We start from the raw sequence: 16,802 nt of genomic DNA, 5'->3' as shown, positions 1-16,802 counted from the left end.
GTGGTTTTTCAGGATTCCCTCGCGGGGGGAGGTCCTTTGCCCTAGCACCCAGGCCAGTCACCGGCACCACCCAGGTTCATGGAATACCTGGAAACTCTCACTCCATGGTATGTGTTAACGTCACCACGTGAACCAGTGGAAGTGTCACTATGGTAGGAGTGTATCTGACATAAAAGAGTTATCCAGAACACTACACTAACTATATAGTTCCCAGGTTCTGCTCACGGGAAATATCTGCAGTTCTGATGAAGGAAATATTGACTCAGGTAGGAGAAGGCCTCAAGGTTTTGGGGGAGACACTTCAGATACTGATTCCAGTGGGAGTTGACCAAACTCTCCAGTAACTCGACTGTCCCGTAGCAGTGGTTACAGATATTAAAACTCTGGATCTGGTAGCTAAACAAGTAGGAATAATGGAGGATTCTTCTGTTGCAGCAGATTTAGGAAATAGCACAAATATTCGGTTTGCCAAGTGATGATTGGGTTAAAATCTTATAGCTTACAGTAAATCGAGCCTTATGGAGCACTTTGCTCCCAGAGTTTAGGAAGGGCGAAAAGTCTTTTTCAGAAACAGTGGCGGTGCTTGAGTGTAATCAGCATCCTGGACAAACTGGAGTGGCTATCATGTCTAAATTGAAGCAAAAGCCAAATGAGTCTCCCCACCAATTTCATCCTCGGTTAAGAGTAGCCTGCCACAGTCACATAAAAGAGGACACAGAGGATACATAGTATGTTAGCTTCTTGGTTAATAATTTTCTTTCCTACTTAAGGGAAATGGTTAACATGCTTATCCATGATGGACCTCTCTGGAGGCAGCCCTGGACTTGCTGGCCAAGGGCCATATCCAGTGAAACCCTAAAGCAGGTCAACGTAGAGCCCCAGTTGCAACCCTACAAGAGCCACAGGCTACTCCTATAGTAAGGATTGAGGGTCCTACAAGGACACCTCAAGGGCAGAACCAGATGAATTCTAGGTCCCCTCAATCTCAGCGCAGGGCCAATAATTACAATTCATGAAACAAAAGACAAGGGTATGCATTTGGACCCCGAAAGGGGCCTCAAGATCATGTTCCTTTTTTTTTTTTCCTGCAGGTGCTGCGCAGAACTCTTCTTATCCTCAGGGCTCTAGATCACCACTGCCTCATCAGGAGGACCACCTCTCAGTGGTGTCAATGTTCAAGGCAGTGCAGCCAGGATATCTGAGAACTCCGGACACGTCTGAACAAGTGGGTGTTAGGAGATCAACATCCAAATCCTTTAAACCAATCAGTGGCCTCCATGGACTCAACCCCTCTTCCTGATTGGGTGGCTTATTCTCAAGCAGGGCTGGCTACCTCTGATGAGTTGGAGATGGAAGAGCATAAAGACTACCCGCCTATCTATCCCATAGATTACTCCACATGACGCCAGTCAGCCCCAAGGAGCATCATAACCTCTTTGGGAAGAGACGCAAGTGGAAGACCCATGGTATCTTTAGTGATAAGGGGCCACTACCTAAATTTTGTTGTAGATACCAGAACAGCCATCAGTATCATTCATGTGAAGGATCCTAGATCCTGTTTTGGCATCTGGGAAAACAAAGACGTTACCAACATTTGTAAACTACCAAGTTATGGCCATGCTATCTAAACCTATCAAAGTATAAATTGGTCACCTGCGCAAGACCCATGTCTTTGCATTGCTCACATTGTCAGAGCCAAAAAGTAATCTGTTGGGGTCTGATTTCCTAGGTAGGCAGAAATGCATTATTGATTTGGCTAATCAGTCGTTGCGTGTTACTGTAGGACAGGAGTTGGGTTGCCCGCTAGTGGTCATGCGAGAGTGTGGATTTCTACTTACAAAATCTGCAGGAACATTTAAATCAGATCCATCTGCAGGCAGTCGCAAAATTGGGGAAATCAAAAGGCCTACTTCAATAAAACCCAAAGAGAGAATACTTGGGAGGTTAGTGAGCTAGTAATGCTGTTATCCTACAAAGCACCAGAGTATAGGCTGTGTAATAGATGGATTGGACCTTTCTGAATCATCGATAAACTCAGTTCAGCAGCGTACAAGATTAGAGCAACAGGAGGCAAGCGTACTAAAGATAAAATCTATCATGCTAATCAGTTAAAGCTGTATCAATCATCTAGGTCCCAGGAGCAGCTTGCTTCCCAGGAGCTAGCTGAATCATCTCTGAAAATTCCCCATAATCAGAGTTCAGAAGATTGCAGTCATGAAACAGACATTGAGATTTCTGATCTGCTACTCATTCATCTTTGCCCTGAGGGTAGGACTAAGCCAGAAATTAAGACTGCCCAGGACCATACTACTTAATGACACCTCCACACTCAGGTGTTTGAACATTTGAAATGTATCAGACCACCACCAGAGACTGAACGAACCATTATCGTCAATCAAGGCAATGAACTTACTTTAAAGCTATATGCCAATTTGCTGGCAAATGGCTCTACGGACTCATTCCCACATCTTGTAAACATCTTAAGTGCTGATGCAATGGTGAATATTGTTTGCGGTTGGAAAGAGGAGACTAGATTTATACACAATGTACCCACATATATGTCCGATAGATATAGAGCAGGAATTTGTACAATTTTCCAACCATTGCCTAATAATTGCATTTGGTAGAGCCGTACTAATTAATTGTTCGACCATCGCACGTAAATGAGTTTCCAGAAATCGTAAATTCTGAGTTCATCAGCCATCCAATCCAGTATGATACAGGAATTAGAGGGGAAGAAGTCACCTTTAAGTATCAATTAACAAGGATGACATCACTGCCATCAAGCGATTGGGAAAAAAAATCAGCCATTAGATAAGGATTCAAAGCAGAGAGGATGTAACACCTATATCTTCACATAAACAAATTCCACATCTCTCAGACATGGAATTCCCTATGTGGATTGGAAACACAAGGCTAATTGTGAAAACTCTGTAACCAAGGAAGCCTAACCTTACACAAAGTAGAATATGAAGATGAAGGGCTATATGAAGTCTGTCTTATAGCTACATTTCAAATTCAGTTGGGAGATAAATACATATTGAATATGACTTTTGAACTTAAGGTCTGCAACCCAATAATTGACTATGACAACACCATTGGTGATGTATTGATTTGTCCAGCAACAAACCCAGGACCAGTTAGTGGTCTCACCACAACGCCCACGTTAGGTGTATTAAATCAATCAAGTTTGATTTGTGCATATTCCTGTGGTGTTAAAACTTGTCCAACTGGCATCTAGGGGAGTTTGAATACTGCAAACATTCCAAAGAAGCGTCCTTTTTCTCAGTAATCCTTGTGGATAAGATTGTAACTTATCAGCAACAAGCACAAGATGTATTAATATTGGGGGTAGACAATAAAACAAAATCATATACCTCCAGGCAAAAACGTAGCTTAAACCCGCTGGGAGTTCTGGGATCCATATCAGGACTATTTGGTTCAGGGATGTCAATGTGGAACCATATAGATGTTTGCAAAATCCGCAAACACATAAATTATGTGTTACAAGAGGAAGCTAATCAAGCAATGAATCCAATGTTGCAAGGCATAAAAGGGCTACCACAAGAGCAACGTTTTACTATTTATAACATGCATGACATAGCACAACTATTCAATGACACTCAATCCAAAATTAACCAACTAATTGCTCATAATAACGATCAGCAAAAGGACCAATCATTAGGAAAGGAAATTATTTGTTCTGCATATGGGGACTATGTTATTAACACTACCACTTAGGCGTTACAATCCCTAGAATTGGGAAGGATCCCCAGTCTAATCAAAGATGAGCAGTCATTAAATTGGTATAGCCCTAAATGTTTTGAAAGATCTGAATGGGAAAGATCTGTATGTTTGAATGCATGTCCGCATGTATCCATTGGAACTATGAGACAAATGAGGTCTGAAACACCACATCCCAACTGAGACAGTTGTTTATCTTCTCAAAATTATGTTGTACCTCGATCCTTGTATGTTTCATTCAAAAGTCTCTTAATTGTGTTTGACTCAGACAAAGATGTGTATAAGTGGTTGGCTGCAGTACAGTCGATAGATCACCTCGAAGACAGCACCTACAAGGAATGTGTCAATGTGCCTCCCTTGGTAGTCTATCCCACTGCAACCCAAACATGGAAAGTTCCGCAGATGGCCTGTTGCTCTAAAAAAGGGCCTCCGTATATCTGCAGATGTACTGTGTTCAAGGCAAATACTATCTTGTGTGGACTGCAGGGAGAGCTCTAGAATCAATCATTGTTAGAGTGTATGGTCCAACTAATCAGATGGAAGACCCCTATGGACAGAGTGACCAATGCTGGCCAAAAATGGCCAATTTTGATTAGTAACCAACCAGGAAATGGGTCGTTGGAGTGTCAGGTCACAGATCCAAACTTCTGTTTTACTCCGAAGAGATAGAGGCACAAGGAAGGGAACAAAATTCATCTGGGAGGCTTCTGTCCATTTTGAGTCTAGAGGCTGTCAGTCATGAAAGCAGGAGGAGGAGCTCTTGAGGATGGCTCTCTCCTATTAGCAATTAAAGAATCAACACACTGAATCATGTACTTGTCCTTCCCATAGTATTTTCCATATTAAGAATAATATTAAATTTTGCCATTTGTTAGAACAAGCCTTTTGGAAGACAGCCTGCTATGAAATGTGAGGTTGAGGGCCTACATAAAGAGCTGATGATCAGTGTGAACATCAGAGAAAGGAGGAGGTTAGTTCAAACAAAATACTTTCAACAAAAAGAGGTTAAGCTTGATTTCATCTTGAGTCTGTATAGAAGTTCAAGTTCATACAAAACTGTTGGCTTATCAACAAATTGCACTCAACTGTTCATAAATTTGGTAAAAATCAACCTGCTAGCTTTCAGTTCATCTGCAAGGTGCTTTGGGGATCTATATGCACCTTGTTCTTTAAACCTGATCTGCTTTTTCCACTTTAAGCATTTGAAAATTATATAATCTTATTCTATATCAGTGTTGGCATGAAAAACACTTAGTGAGTTCAACAAACACACAAGAAAGTCTATGTATAAAACAGTTTCAAATTCATATTGGACCTGATTTGCTAACACCTCTGTATTGATCCACTTAACTGCTGTATGCACAAAAATATAAGTATAAATTAGGGGTATATTTTGTGCAGAAAACTACATTTGAAAATATTGCTGAATACAGGCTGTGGTAGATAGCAGTTTGTGTAACAGAATTTACTTACACACCCACACTCACAGCAGTAACTTGTGAAAAGAAAGGTTATACAGTTGTGCACATCTATAGTAAAAGCTTTAACATGCAACAAATGCCAAGGTACTCTTTCATTTAGGGCACAGCTAACAATTTCTCTTTAATTTATAAAAGGTCTCCAACCTCTCCTTACCACCGTGTACTCCAGAAGCAGGAAACTTCACAAATGTTAATGGGGATAGATTGGAGCTATATTTTTTTCCTCTAAATAAAATCATTACTGTGATTGGAGTTCAAAATCTAAACTAAAGAGAAAGCATTGGAGTGTTGCCAATTTTTAAATTCTCTTTGCAATTAGTTTTCATTGGAATTCACATGAGATTATTTAATTTTCAGTGTTAAGCAGCATGGTTTAAAAAAAAAAACCTAAGTGAAATTAAGCTACTTTTCCTCCCCCTTAAAATCTTCCAGAGACTATAATGAGAATTCCACACACAGAACTATGTCAGTGGGTATGCTCCTCGTGTGAAGAAAATCATTAAATTTAGCTAGAAGCTGGATTTTTCTGCTCAATGTAAAATGCAGCAAGGCTCAAACTGAAAAACCAACATAAAAAGGAAGCTAACATTTACTACTTTTAAAAAAAACGCTCATATTTTTTCAGAAATTATGAGTTGTAACCCCAAAAAATCATGAACACTTTGGCATTACTTTTTCTAATATACAATAACTTTTAAAATGTGAAACTAAAACTAAACATGCATCTATAACCACCATGCCCCTTAAGGTCACATTCTACAATAAAAGGATTTTAACTTTTTTTTTTCAAAGTAGTTACTGATATTTGACAGTTAAGAGGTCCAAATACCTATAGCAAAATGCAAACACAGTAGAACTAAAGGGTTATGAACACCAGAGTTACAAACTCTGACTGTCAATCACACAACAAACTTGGAACCAGAAGTACGCAATCAAGCAGCAGCAGGTTTAAAAAAGGCGCAAATATGGCACAGTACTATGTTAAAAGTCCTACTTCTTGTTCAGCCAATCACTAAGAGAAACAAGTTTGTTTACATTTATGGGAGAGAATGTTGCCCATTCTTAATTACAATGTCACCTGAAAGTGAGAACAGGCGTTCTGAAGTGCCTTCCAAAAATCTGAGAGGGATGAGATGTGTAGCATGCTTTCAGAAGCCTTAAAAGAGCAAAACTCTGATGCAGAAACTACAGACCCCAAACCACAAAAAAAGAAAACCAACCATCTCCCAGTGGCAGCTGACTCAGATAATGAAAATGAACATGTGTTGGTCTGCTCTGCTTTGGACTGTTATCGAGCAGAACCCATCATCAGCCGGGACAAATGTCCTCTGGAAAGGAAGTTGAAGCATCAAGGGACATGTAAACCTTTAGCACATCTGGCATGTAAATATCTTGCGATGCCAGCTACAACAGTGCCATGCAAACGCCTGTTCTCACTTTCAGATGACATTGTAAACAAGAAGCAGGCAGCATTATCTTCTGCAAATGTAAACAAACTTGTTTCTCTGAAGAAGTCGGACTGAGTGGACTTGTAGGCGCTAAAATTTTACATTGTTTTATTTTTTAATACGGGGGGGTTGTAAATAATTCTACATTTCTAAGTTCAACTTTCATGATAAAGAGATTGTACTACAGTACTTGTATGAGGCGAATTAAAAACAAAAGAAATATTTTTCACATTGCAAATATTTGTAATAAAAAATATAAAGTGAGCACTGTACACTTTGTATTCTGTGTTATAACTGAAATCAATATATTTGAAAATGTACAAAACATCCAAAAATATTTAAATAAATGGTATTATTATTATTTAATCACACGCTTAAAAAGATCAATTGCGCACTTAAAAAGATCACACAATTAATGTTTTTAATTGCTTGACAGCCCTAATTTAAATGGTAACAAAACACAGACTAACAACTTAAATATATAGAACATCCACACACCTAGGGAAACTAAAAACAGATTAACTTCACTGTGCTTCATTTGTTAAAGATTGTCTGTTTATTACTCTGATATTTTCTTTTATCAAAACGTTTGCATTTTTTAAATGTTTACTACGAAATAGCTTTTTCAGTGTATCAATTTGAAACTTACATCAATTCTTAGCCAATGTTTATGAGTGACCTACCATGCCTGTACATTTTAAGTCAACAACAGCTGTCAAAACTCAGTTCAACAAAGATCAAGACTTTTTTGTGTGCTTCCATTGGTCCATTCACCATTTGCAATAGTCACTCAATTTTTCCCATATAAAATTTTATCTCTGCTAAAATTCTTCAGTGTTTTTAGTCTGATATCTTTTCATCATCTTTACATGATGAGCCCTACCCAACATAACCATCTCATATGTGCTCTCTAACTAACTAGCTGTTAATTTCAAAATAGCTGACTGTTCTTTCTGCTATCTGCAGAACATGTTCAACACAGCACAGCTACAAAGAAACCAGCACTTTCTGTCAGGATCGGCTCTCATCATCACATAGACAGAGAAAATTGAAAACTACTCTCGTGCTCATCCTTAGATAATCGACGATATATCTTTTCTTCTTTAGATGGATAGGTAAGTCTCTCTGGTTTTTCATATTCACACATGCACAAAAGTCTAAAATCACAATAAGTTGACCAATATTAAGCTAAATACAGTACTCAACATCGCAGTTATGCCATAAACACAAATGTGCCCCACAATCATACCCTCAGGCAAAAGCCTGAGCAAATAGATGGACTATCCTTGAGGCCTTGAAAATCAGATCTTATGGAAAGCATTTCAGAATAATGTGCCTCATTCATCGCATTTACACAAACCATCTGCACATAGTCTACTAAGAATACAATTTCATTCACACTAAATTCACTATTTCTAGCTGTTCTACATTCTCCAGTGTTTGCGCTCAGATTTGGACTCAGTCAAGCAGCATCTAGCTCCATATTCATCACAAACAAGCAAATATCTAACAGGAATATGACAAACTATTTGCCAGTTCTCAGTCTTTTACTGTGTTCTCACTAACTCTTACATCAACATGTTCTCTAATTTTCAGTCAAATATTTCCCAATGCCTTTGTCAAGAAACATCTATGTTGAACAAAGACAAGAGATTGTCTTGTTTGAAACTCTTCTGACATTACAAGTTCATTCATAAGAACAAATATGTCCTTTGTATCAGTACAGGGTCAAAAATGATTCACGAATATCTACCTCTTCATTTTCAGATATTCCCACAGCATACATCATTCTGCAGATCAAATCAGTAGGTTATTTTATGTCTAGACTCTTCCGTCATGTGGGCTTGTCATCTTGTTTAATGTGACACACAAGCACATTCTGAGCAGAATAGTGAGATAAAGGCATGCTCAAGACAAAGTTTGGTCCAAGGAGGCCAAATATCTACTAAAGCAAAGGAAGCAGCTCGACTTTGGTGCTGAAAAATGTAAGCCACCTAGCAAAAGATTCCAAATTCCTGCTCCGTCTTATCATGCAAGGCTAAACTCCAAAACTATCATTAAAAACTGGGTTAAAATGTTTTTTTCAAGCCTTATAGAGGATCTTAATAAAAATTAGACTTGATTTTAATGTAATATCTTTATCACATATGCAAGGGCAAAATACAGCCCTTTAAAAGTGTATTTGTAATTGAAAGCACCCCTGGATTCACACTCTATTATAATATATTTGTGCAAAAAACATCTAGTAAGGTATCATTTAAAAACTAACAGCACACAGATCAATATTTTTGTGTAATGTATATACAAAATATGCATTACGAGTTATGAACATAAGCTGAAATTATGACCATAATGTGTTTACCAGACAAGTCTGGAGAGGGGATAAACTGGTTTCTCAAAAGACAAAGGACAAGCTGATGCCTCTAGCCAAGTGTCAAAGTTGATTAGCAATCACTTGTCAAGTGGCCATTCTCTGGTAATGAAGGGGGCCAGGAACAGATCGATCTGCATTTTAGTAAGCAACAACATGGAACCTCTTTCATGAGACTCCATCTCTGTCCTCACATCAGGAAGGAACTTTATCTAGGGGTAACTCTCAGGAAAATGCATTTCAAAGGGTGACTGGACTATAAAAGCGAGGGGTAAAAACACCCTAAGCTTGCTCTCTCGCTCTCATTTAAGACGACAAAGGAACCGACCCTTTACCTCTGAGGAAGTTCGTGACTTGAGAATTTGGACACACAGTGCTGCTGGGAACCTGCTGTAAGGATTTTTCCTTGAACAAAGTCTAGCTTGTTAAATTTTAACTACCAGAAAGTGTTTTTTCTTTTATTTCTCTTGTAATCATTTCCAACTTTAATGTCTTATACTTGTACTCCCTTAAACTCTCTCTCTGTAGTTGAATAAACTTTTATTTAAAATCAGAGCTAATCCAGTGTCATGTTTAAACTGAACTGTTTGGGTAACTTCAGTTAAAGTAAAGTACTGTTGCATAAGATCCTCTATAAGGCCTGAAGAAATCATTATTACCCAGTTTTCACTCACAGCTCTGGAGCCTGAGCCCAAATATCTGCACTGCAATTTTAGACCCATAGCCCAAGTCAGCCAACACAGTTAGCTAGAAATGTTTTACTGTAGTGTAGATACACCCTAAGCGGCCTGATTTTCAAAGATATTGAACACCCAAGCAGAGCCCCTTGATATTTTGTACTTAAAATGCTAGCTATGGCAATCTGCAGGTCTGAGATGGTTACACCCATCTGATAAAACGAACACGTATTGTCAACATGTAGGCCATCATCTATAGTCCAATGTATCATTCAGTTTAATCTGAACAAAAAATACTTTCAAGCATGTAGCTCAATGTATCATTCTTACTTGGGTTTTCTCTTGAATGAGCACTTCTCTTGAAGTAGGCACAGGGTATGGCTTCAGGGCAGCCTTTATTGTTGCAAAAATGAAATCTGTATGCTCCTTAACAACAGAATCCAGGTAGTCACCTTCAGGATGTGATCTATAATATACAGTAATCTCATCTGTAGGAACTAGATTGCGCTGAAACAAAAATCCAGAATTTCAGTTCAGTGACAGTAAGTTTATACATACATATACAAACTTCTGTAAGAAACATGCAAGTTAAAACATTTTTTAAAGTATTTCAGAAAAATGTCAGTCATATTTCTGTTAATATGAAACTAAAAGTTTTTCTTGAAAACTGAAAAGAAGGGTATTTTTGACAGAAGCAGAAAGTACCCTTCCAGTCAACTGAATGAATACAAACACACACAGTATGTTTCTGAATCAAATGAACTAGTTTATAGATATTCAGTTCTTCATGATGCTAAATAATTCAGATAGGATTAAAATAACATGTTAGTCTCAGACCAAAGCTTTTAACAAGTTAAACTCTGAGTGATTCTGCAGCAGTCAATCAAGCGCTGAAATTTATATATCGATATCTTAAAACATATGGCAGTAATCTGCACACATAGTGCTGGATGCACATCAGTGTTTCGGACCTGTACCTCACATGAATTACGAGTTACAATTTGTTGGGGTAGGGACTCAAACTCCCCAAGTCTCAACAGTACCACTCTTGCTACATCATACTGCAATATGTATTTTGAAAGCTTAGGATATTTCTAAATAATTCTTCTGGTAAAGGGTAATTTTCTTGCCTGTATTCTTTCTTATTTTTATTATGTACCATCATTGACATCAGTGTGTCAATCTTTATGGATGCTCTCTAAAGAATTAACTCTAAACATATTAGACAGATTGATTCCCCAGAACCCATCCCATGAATAACAGAATCTCAATCCTACACTCAGGCAAGACTCCAAATGGGAGTCGGTGTAGACGTGTGTACAATCTGGCCACAATGGCTGTGGAGTTATTAGTTTTTACTTGTGGATTTTGAAGCCATTATATTTTCTTGCATGGGCTATACACAGTACTATAGGTCCTGTCCACATTAAGAAAATCTGAACCAGGGTAGTCACACTGATGCATATGCCTAATGTACATTGGTGCAAAGTGGAGTTTCCACTGAGTGGAGACAGTGCATATATCTTATGGGAGTGGCACCATGCTAACTATATTAACAAAGTTATACTGGTTCAAACTGCCTTAATGTAGACAGGGCTGTAGTTTGGGAAACTAGGCCAAAAACAATGTTTCATGCAACCAGGAAGAGAGAAATAAGTCAGCAAAATACTTCTGTCAGCATAATGTTGTCAGACATTCTCTTGCACATTCTGGTAAAACACATATTTGCTTGTGTGAATGAAGACATACGAGTTGTGGTGTCTTCAAGTATGATGATCACAGTCAGCTCATCTCTCTGTCACTGACCCAGCTTATGCAGTCTAACTCACCCAAACTGGGGCAGAGATCTCACACTCGCTGTCTGGTAGAAACTGGGGCATGGATGAGGGTTAGCAGGCTGAGGTTCAAACCAAATAAGAATGAATTGATGCTAGTGGGTGGGGAAAGAAATCAGAAGATTTGGCATAAGCTGTATTTGCTTCACTTCTGGAAGATGTATCTCCACTATAAATTATGTAGGCATGCAAGCAATATGGGGTCTGGTTAGACTGCTAGCTGCTATGAGACCAAGAAGGAGTGACCAACATAGCTTATTTCCACTTATGTCTTGACCTGCAGGCTGCAAACATTTCTACAGCTAACCATGCAATATTAAAAGTACATGGAGCTGAACTTTAAAACAATTTGGAAACTTTAACATCCTCGGTATAATATATAAAACTGATTTTTCAAAATGATATCACATTCCATCACTTACTAACCTTTTTGCGAAGTTTTTGGATGCGATTAATCACTTCGCGAGCAACTCCTTCGTCAATCATTGACTGATCTGGGGTGACATCTAGGAGAACTAAAACCTGAAAGAATGTATAGCAGAAGCATTAGTAAAATTCATCAGTTATTGCATTAACATGCACCGTTACATTTTTATAATGCTGTTCACTTAAGGTTGGTTATGGTGAGGAGACAGACTTAATAAGGTGTGTTCATGTTCAACAGATCAGTTTCACATATGGATTCAAAGTCACAGCTTCTTTAGTGACAAAGATCAGCCTTTACCTGCTGTTATTCCTGCTACAAACAAACAGTCAATACCGCTGGAGGAGAGTGAGCTATCCATTATACTATCCTGAGTACTGGCATTTCTATTGACATAGATGAGTGTCTGGTAATAACTAGGTTAAGATGACAGCGCTCATTTCTAGTTGTGTACTAAATATGATTTGAACCTAAGCATCCTGAAGTGAAAGGCTAGTGCAATCACTCACTGTGCTACAATTACTTCACTTAAATATTTAAATACTGACTTTCTAGGGAAACCCTTTGCTTAAAGCAGAGAAATAATTATTACAATTAATACCTGAGCATCAGAATGTGCCTCATACTGGGCAGATCCGCCCATGACCTGATCGAAGGTGTACATGAGACGGAGATCCTCCTCATGTAATTCATGGCCTTCCACAACAATGGTACCTATATAATTAATAAGACAATTAATTACACTAGCTTATTACAAAACAAAGCCTCTCTCTCTTAGTCATGTCAGTGAGCATCCTACAGTTCACTCTTGAACTAAGTATACATTAATATCAAACTTCAAATATAAGAAATACATCATATTGTGAATTTCTTTCAACAGGAAGACAGTTACCTCATCGTGTTAATATAGGTAACACTGATTATAAGCAACTAAATTGATAGAAATCCTGAGCTATGTTATTTGAAGTCCAGCACTGCTGGCCAACATTGCTAAGCAATACTCAGGAACACTAACACTACTCCAAATGTAGACTTTCCAAAGTAAAGTCACTACAAGCAGCAGAATTTAAGCTCAAGCCCCACCATTGGTGCAGACCATTTGGAACCAATAGGTGTCTATTATTAAAGTCGAATAAAAGTTAAACAAACAAGACAGAGTAAAGATGTTTGGAAAAATCCCACCCACTGGAAACTATTAAACAAATATTTAAAAAAAAGTTTCAGCTAGATGTTTACTTCATATATGAATTTAAGAGTTATGGAACAATCCAGTTCTTATACTCCATACAACAATCTATCAGTCTACTCTGTTCTACATAATACTTTTCACCATAGTACATAGAAGCAATGTGCATATTAAGCACATAAAGCCATTTGATTCTACTCTACACAAGTAGGTTCAAGGTATCAATTTGCAACTTCCTTTTATTCACTTAGAAATTTCACTAGTTTGCCTGGAATGTTAGCTGCAGGTTGGGCCTTAAAATCTCTTGCATTTTGATGTAACAATGTATTTGTGGTTTTGGGTTTTTTTCCCCTCAAAAAATGTGTTAAACTGATTATTATAAATGTAAACTAAAAGCAATAGCTTAAGCCTGAGAGGCCTGAAATCCTTTGGCTCTTCTTTCCAAGATCCACATCATGACCATCAACTGCTGATCAATGCATACAGTCCCACTATGCACCTGTCTTTTGGAATTCTTCCAGTTGCTCACTCTTCAGCTCCTTGATGGCAGTCATAACAGCTTTAAAGGCAGCTTTCAGACGCTTCCCGAGCACCATATGATCCGGTTCCGCTCTTAGACGGATTACGTACTTATCTTTATCAGTAGACAAAGTCACCTGACGTACGTTAAGTTCCTGTATAAATTTGCCAAAAGAATATAAACATAAGCAAAATAACTACTAAAAAAATAATACTATACTTGGAAAGATAGGGAAAAGGGATGCGAGGAGGATTATAGCATGCACGCAAAGAGTTTTCTATCTAGACATCCTTATAAATAAAAGGATTAATCTGCTACACCGGTGTGACAATGTATAAATAAAACAATGACATGTAGATTATTGTTCAGGCACAGATCCCACTCCTATATCACAGCTGCAGTCTATTTGGCCTACTGGGTAAAGATATCACTACAATCTAAAGATTTGTGCAGCTCTAACCTCAAATCAGACTAGCTTTCTCTGATGCTTTTCTACTACGTGAAGAGATAGGACTGAGGGATCTTTGTGTTTCCAATAAATTATATTGCCAGACATTGACTCAAAAGGATGCATAACATATTCAGGATTGTGTCAAGATGTTGGCTGAAGCCAACAGATTACTACAAGTTTTAGTTCTTCAGTGGACCAAACATCAACTTGAGTATGAGTACCTCATTTTGCCTTTTTCCTTTTCTGGTTTTCCTACATCCTCATTGTATGTGGATGCATTTTGAACAAGTTAAATTAATGGTCTGTGGTTCTGGAATTCTGCCAGTAAATTCTGATGATGCAAAACTACAGATGTTTTCCTCATAATTTAATTAAATTAAAAGTTGCCTCTGAACTTTTACCCTTTTTATGTATTTTGGCCCGAAGTGATGCAGATTTTCCAGAACCATTGTAGACTTTTGTACTCTACATTCAACTCTATTGAAAACCAGAAATCACTACATGCACCACTTGTAATTTCTAAAGGTTTGAGGTATTTCCTTCTGAAGAGGAAAGCACTGTATCTAGATTTAGACTACACTAAAAAAGTGTTCTGAGTCTTACAGAAAGCCTGTGGTTATTCTGTCTACTTTTTAAAATTAAAGAAGAATGTCACTCTCAAGACACACAATTTCGTATCTAAAATTGGAGCTTAAGGCAGAATCTTCCTCAATCTTCTTTCATTTTTTGTTGGTAACAGTGCTTTACAACTTCTGCCCCCAGCATACCATATATTAACTCTTTTCCTGACATTGCTGGTTGTAAAATTCTGTTCACTTACCAAGACCGCCTGTATTTGAGTTTGTTGAATAACCTACACGTTTTGCTTTTAGTACCTGATAGGTTAGCAGAGTTCACACAAATTGCGACAGAATTACCTAATGCATTTAATAAGCAATCTATTTTGTGTAAGTTCCGGAAGCTAGAAAAATACCACCCATGTCAGTACGAAAGGACCGACAGTTGAAATAACTAGATTGGGGTTATGAGGGCTAAATATTCTCTCAACCCCATAGACTCATCTCTAAGAAAGTCCTGTTGAAGAGAACAGCTCAGAAGAATACCCATTTAACACACTGTCCCATTTAACAAAACTTGTTTAGGAAAGAAAATTGAATTGGAATTAAATGTTTCAGAGGTAATTAAGTTTTAACTCTGTGCTGTTAGACCCAAACCCATATGGAAAGTGACAAATGACAGACATAACAAATAAGACACAGCTCAAGTTTATCGAACATCTCTGCCGGAGTTTTAACAAGGTAAATCCCAAAACTAGCCATACTAGCCAATCAATGTTCAAGAATAATCAGATTAAAAACTAGTTTTTTGCATATAGTGTTAGTGATAATACTAGTATTATTATTTAAGCAGAGTTGCCTGTGCAATCAAGTAGCAGGATAGCATAGATTTAATTGTGTATTAGTCTCAACATATTGTTTTGATTAGGAAAAAACAGTTGGTTTATTTGACTTTGCAACTAGGACATCCTTAATTTTCTCAATATAAAATTAAGGCATTATACTGCGTGCATGAACGTGTAATTATATTTTTACAATTATACACAAAGATATCTATACACTGTGTAATGTTACTATGTGTATCTGTACTACAATTATTTTAAATACTTGCATCTCAATACTTTACTTTGTGTACTGTAGATTGTTAAAGCCACAAAGTAAAAGCTCTAGTTTTCAAAAATGTGTTAATGTAAATTTAAGTAACTTACATCAAAATAAATAAATATTAAATCAACTAAAATATTTAATTTACCAGGAAAATAGTATAAAATGAATGCCATTAATGCACTCTAATCTAGCCCCATCCTTTATTAGAGATATTAGGAGAACAATATGTATTTTAAGTATCAGAGGGTAGCCGTGTTAGTCTGGATCTGTAAAAGCAGCAAAGAATCCTGTGGCACCTTATAGACTAACAGACGTTTTGGAGCATGAGCTTTCGTGGGTGAATACCCACTTCCTCAGATGCATGTTTTTTAAGTCATTTTATTTACATTATCTTGTTCTGAATGCTTAGTCTCTGCATTCCTCTCCAGAATCCAATAGTGAACATGGCATAGGTCCTTTCATCCTAAATTAATCATGGCCTTCATTTATATTTTTTATCAATGCAATAATTAATAATAATTTCAAGAATGTATTTGTTTAATAAACTGACTAAAAATAATGTAATATAATTCTTGTCCTCCTAAATGTTTATTCCTTCACAACATTTAAAAAGTTAGATTCTCTCCTGAAAAGCCAATTTTTAAAAATGGCACTTGCTGTGTGAAAACCTTTATTTTTCATGGTTGGGGCAGAATCTGCAGTTTTCATTCACCAAAAAAATTTCATGAAATGAAATCAAATGGTTCTTGAAGTGAAGCATCCATCTGTCTGAAAGAAGAGATTTCAGCAGCATGATCTGACACAGAAGAAAATGGCTATGGACTTTGCAGACATCTTTACTGGATAGTATCCATCCACAATGGACTTGATTTTCAGTCTTGCCTTTTAAATTTATGGATTAGTGGCTGTGTGCTGTCATTTCAGGTGGTAGCTCTACAGACATCTTACAATAACAGAATTACAGCTAGAGCTAGCAGAACATGAACAAATTTTTTGAAAAG

General features: G+C 37.4%; 1 protein-coding gene across 7 annotated transcripts in view; it reads right to left on the bottom strand.

Moving 5' to 3' along the window:
• The window catches only part of IARS1 (isoleucyl-tRNA synthetase 1), a 221,617-nt gene that overhangs the window by 22,790 nt on the left and 182,025 nt on the right, over window positions 1-16,802 (bottom strand). For all 7 annotated transcript variants that reach the window (XM_030569119.1, XM_030569123.1, XM_030569118.1 and 4 more), the window contains 4 exons: window positions 13,666-13,840; window positions 12,582-12,694; window positions 11,983-12,078; window positions 10,052-10,228 (listed from right to left, as the gene is read on the bottom strand). In XM_030569119.1, coding sequence (XP_030424979.1) covers window positions 10,052-10,228; window positions 11,983-12,078; window positions 12,582-12,694; window positions 13,666-13,840 — 561 coding nt within the window. The remainder of the gene's footprint in view (window positions 1-10,051; window positions 10,229-11,982; window positions 12,079-12,581; window positions 12,695-13,665; window positions 13,841-16,802) is intronic.

The sequence above is a fragment of the Gopherus evgoodei genome, chromosome 7, assembly GCF_007399415.2.
Source record: "Gopherus evgoodei ecotype Sinaloan lineage chromosome 7, rGopEvg1_v1.p, whole genome shotgun sequence".
NCBI lineage: Eukaryota > Metazoa > Chordata > Testudines > Testudinidae > Gopherus > Gopherus evgoodei.
Note: the sequence above shows the minus strand (reverse complement) of the source record. Positions and strands in the feature narration are given on the sequence as shown.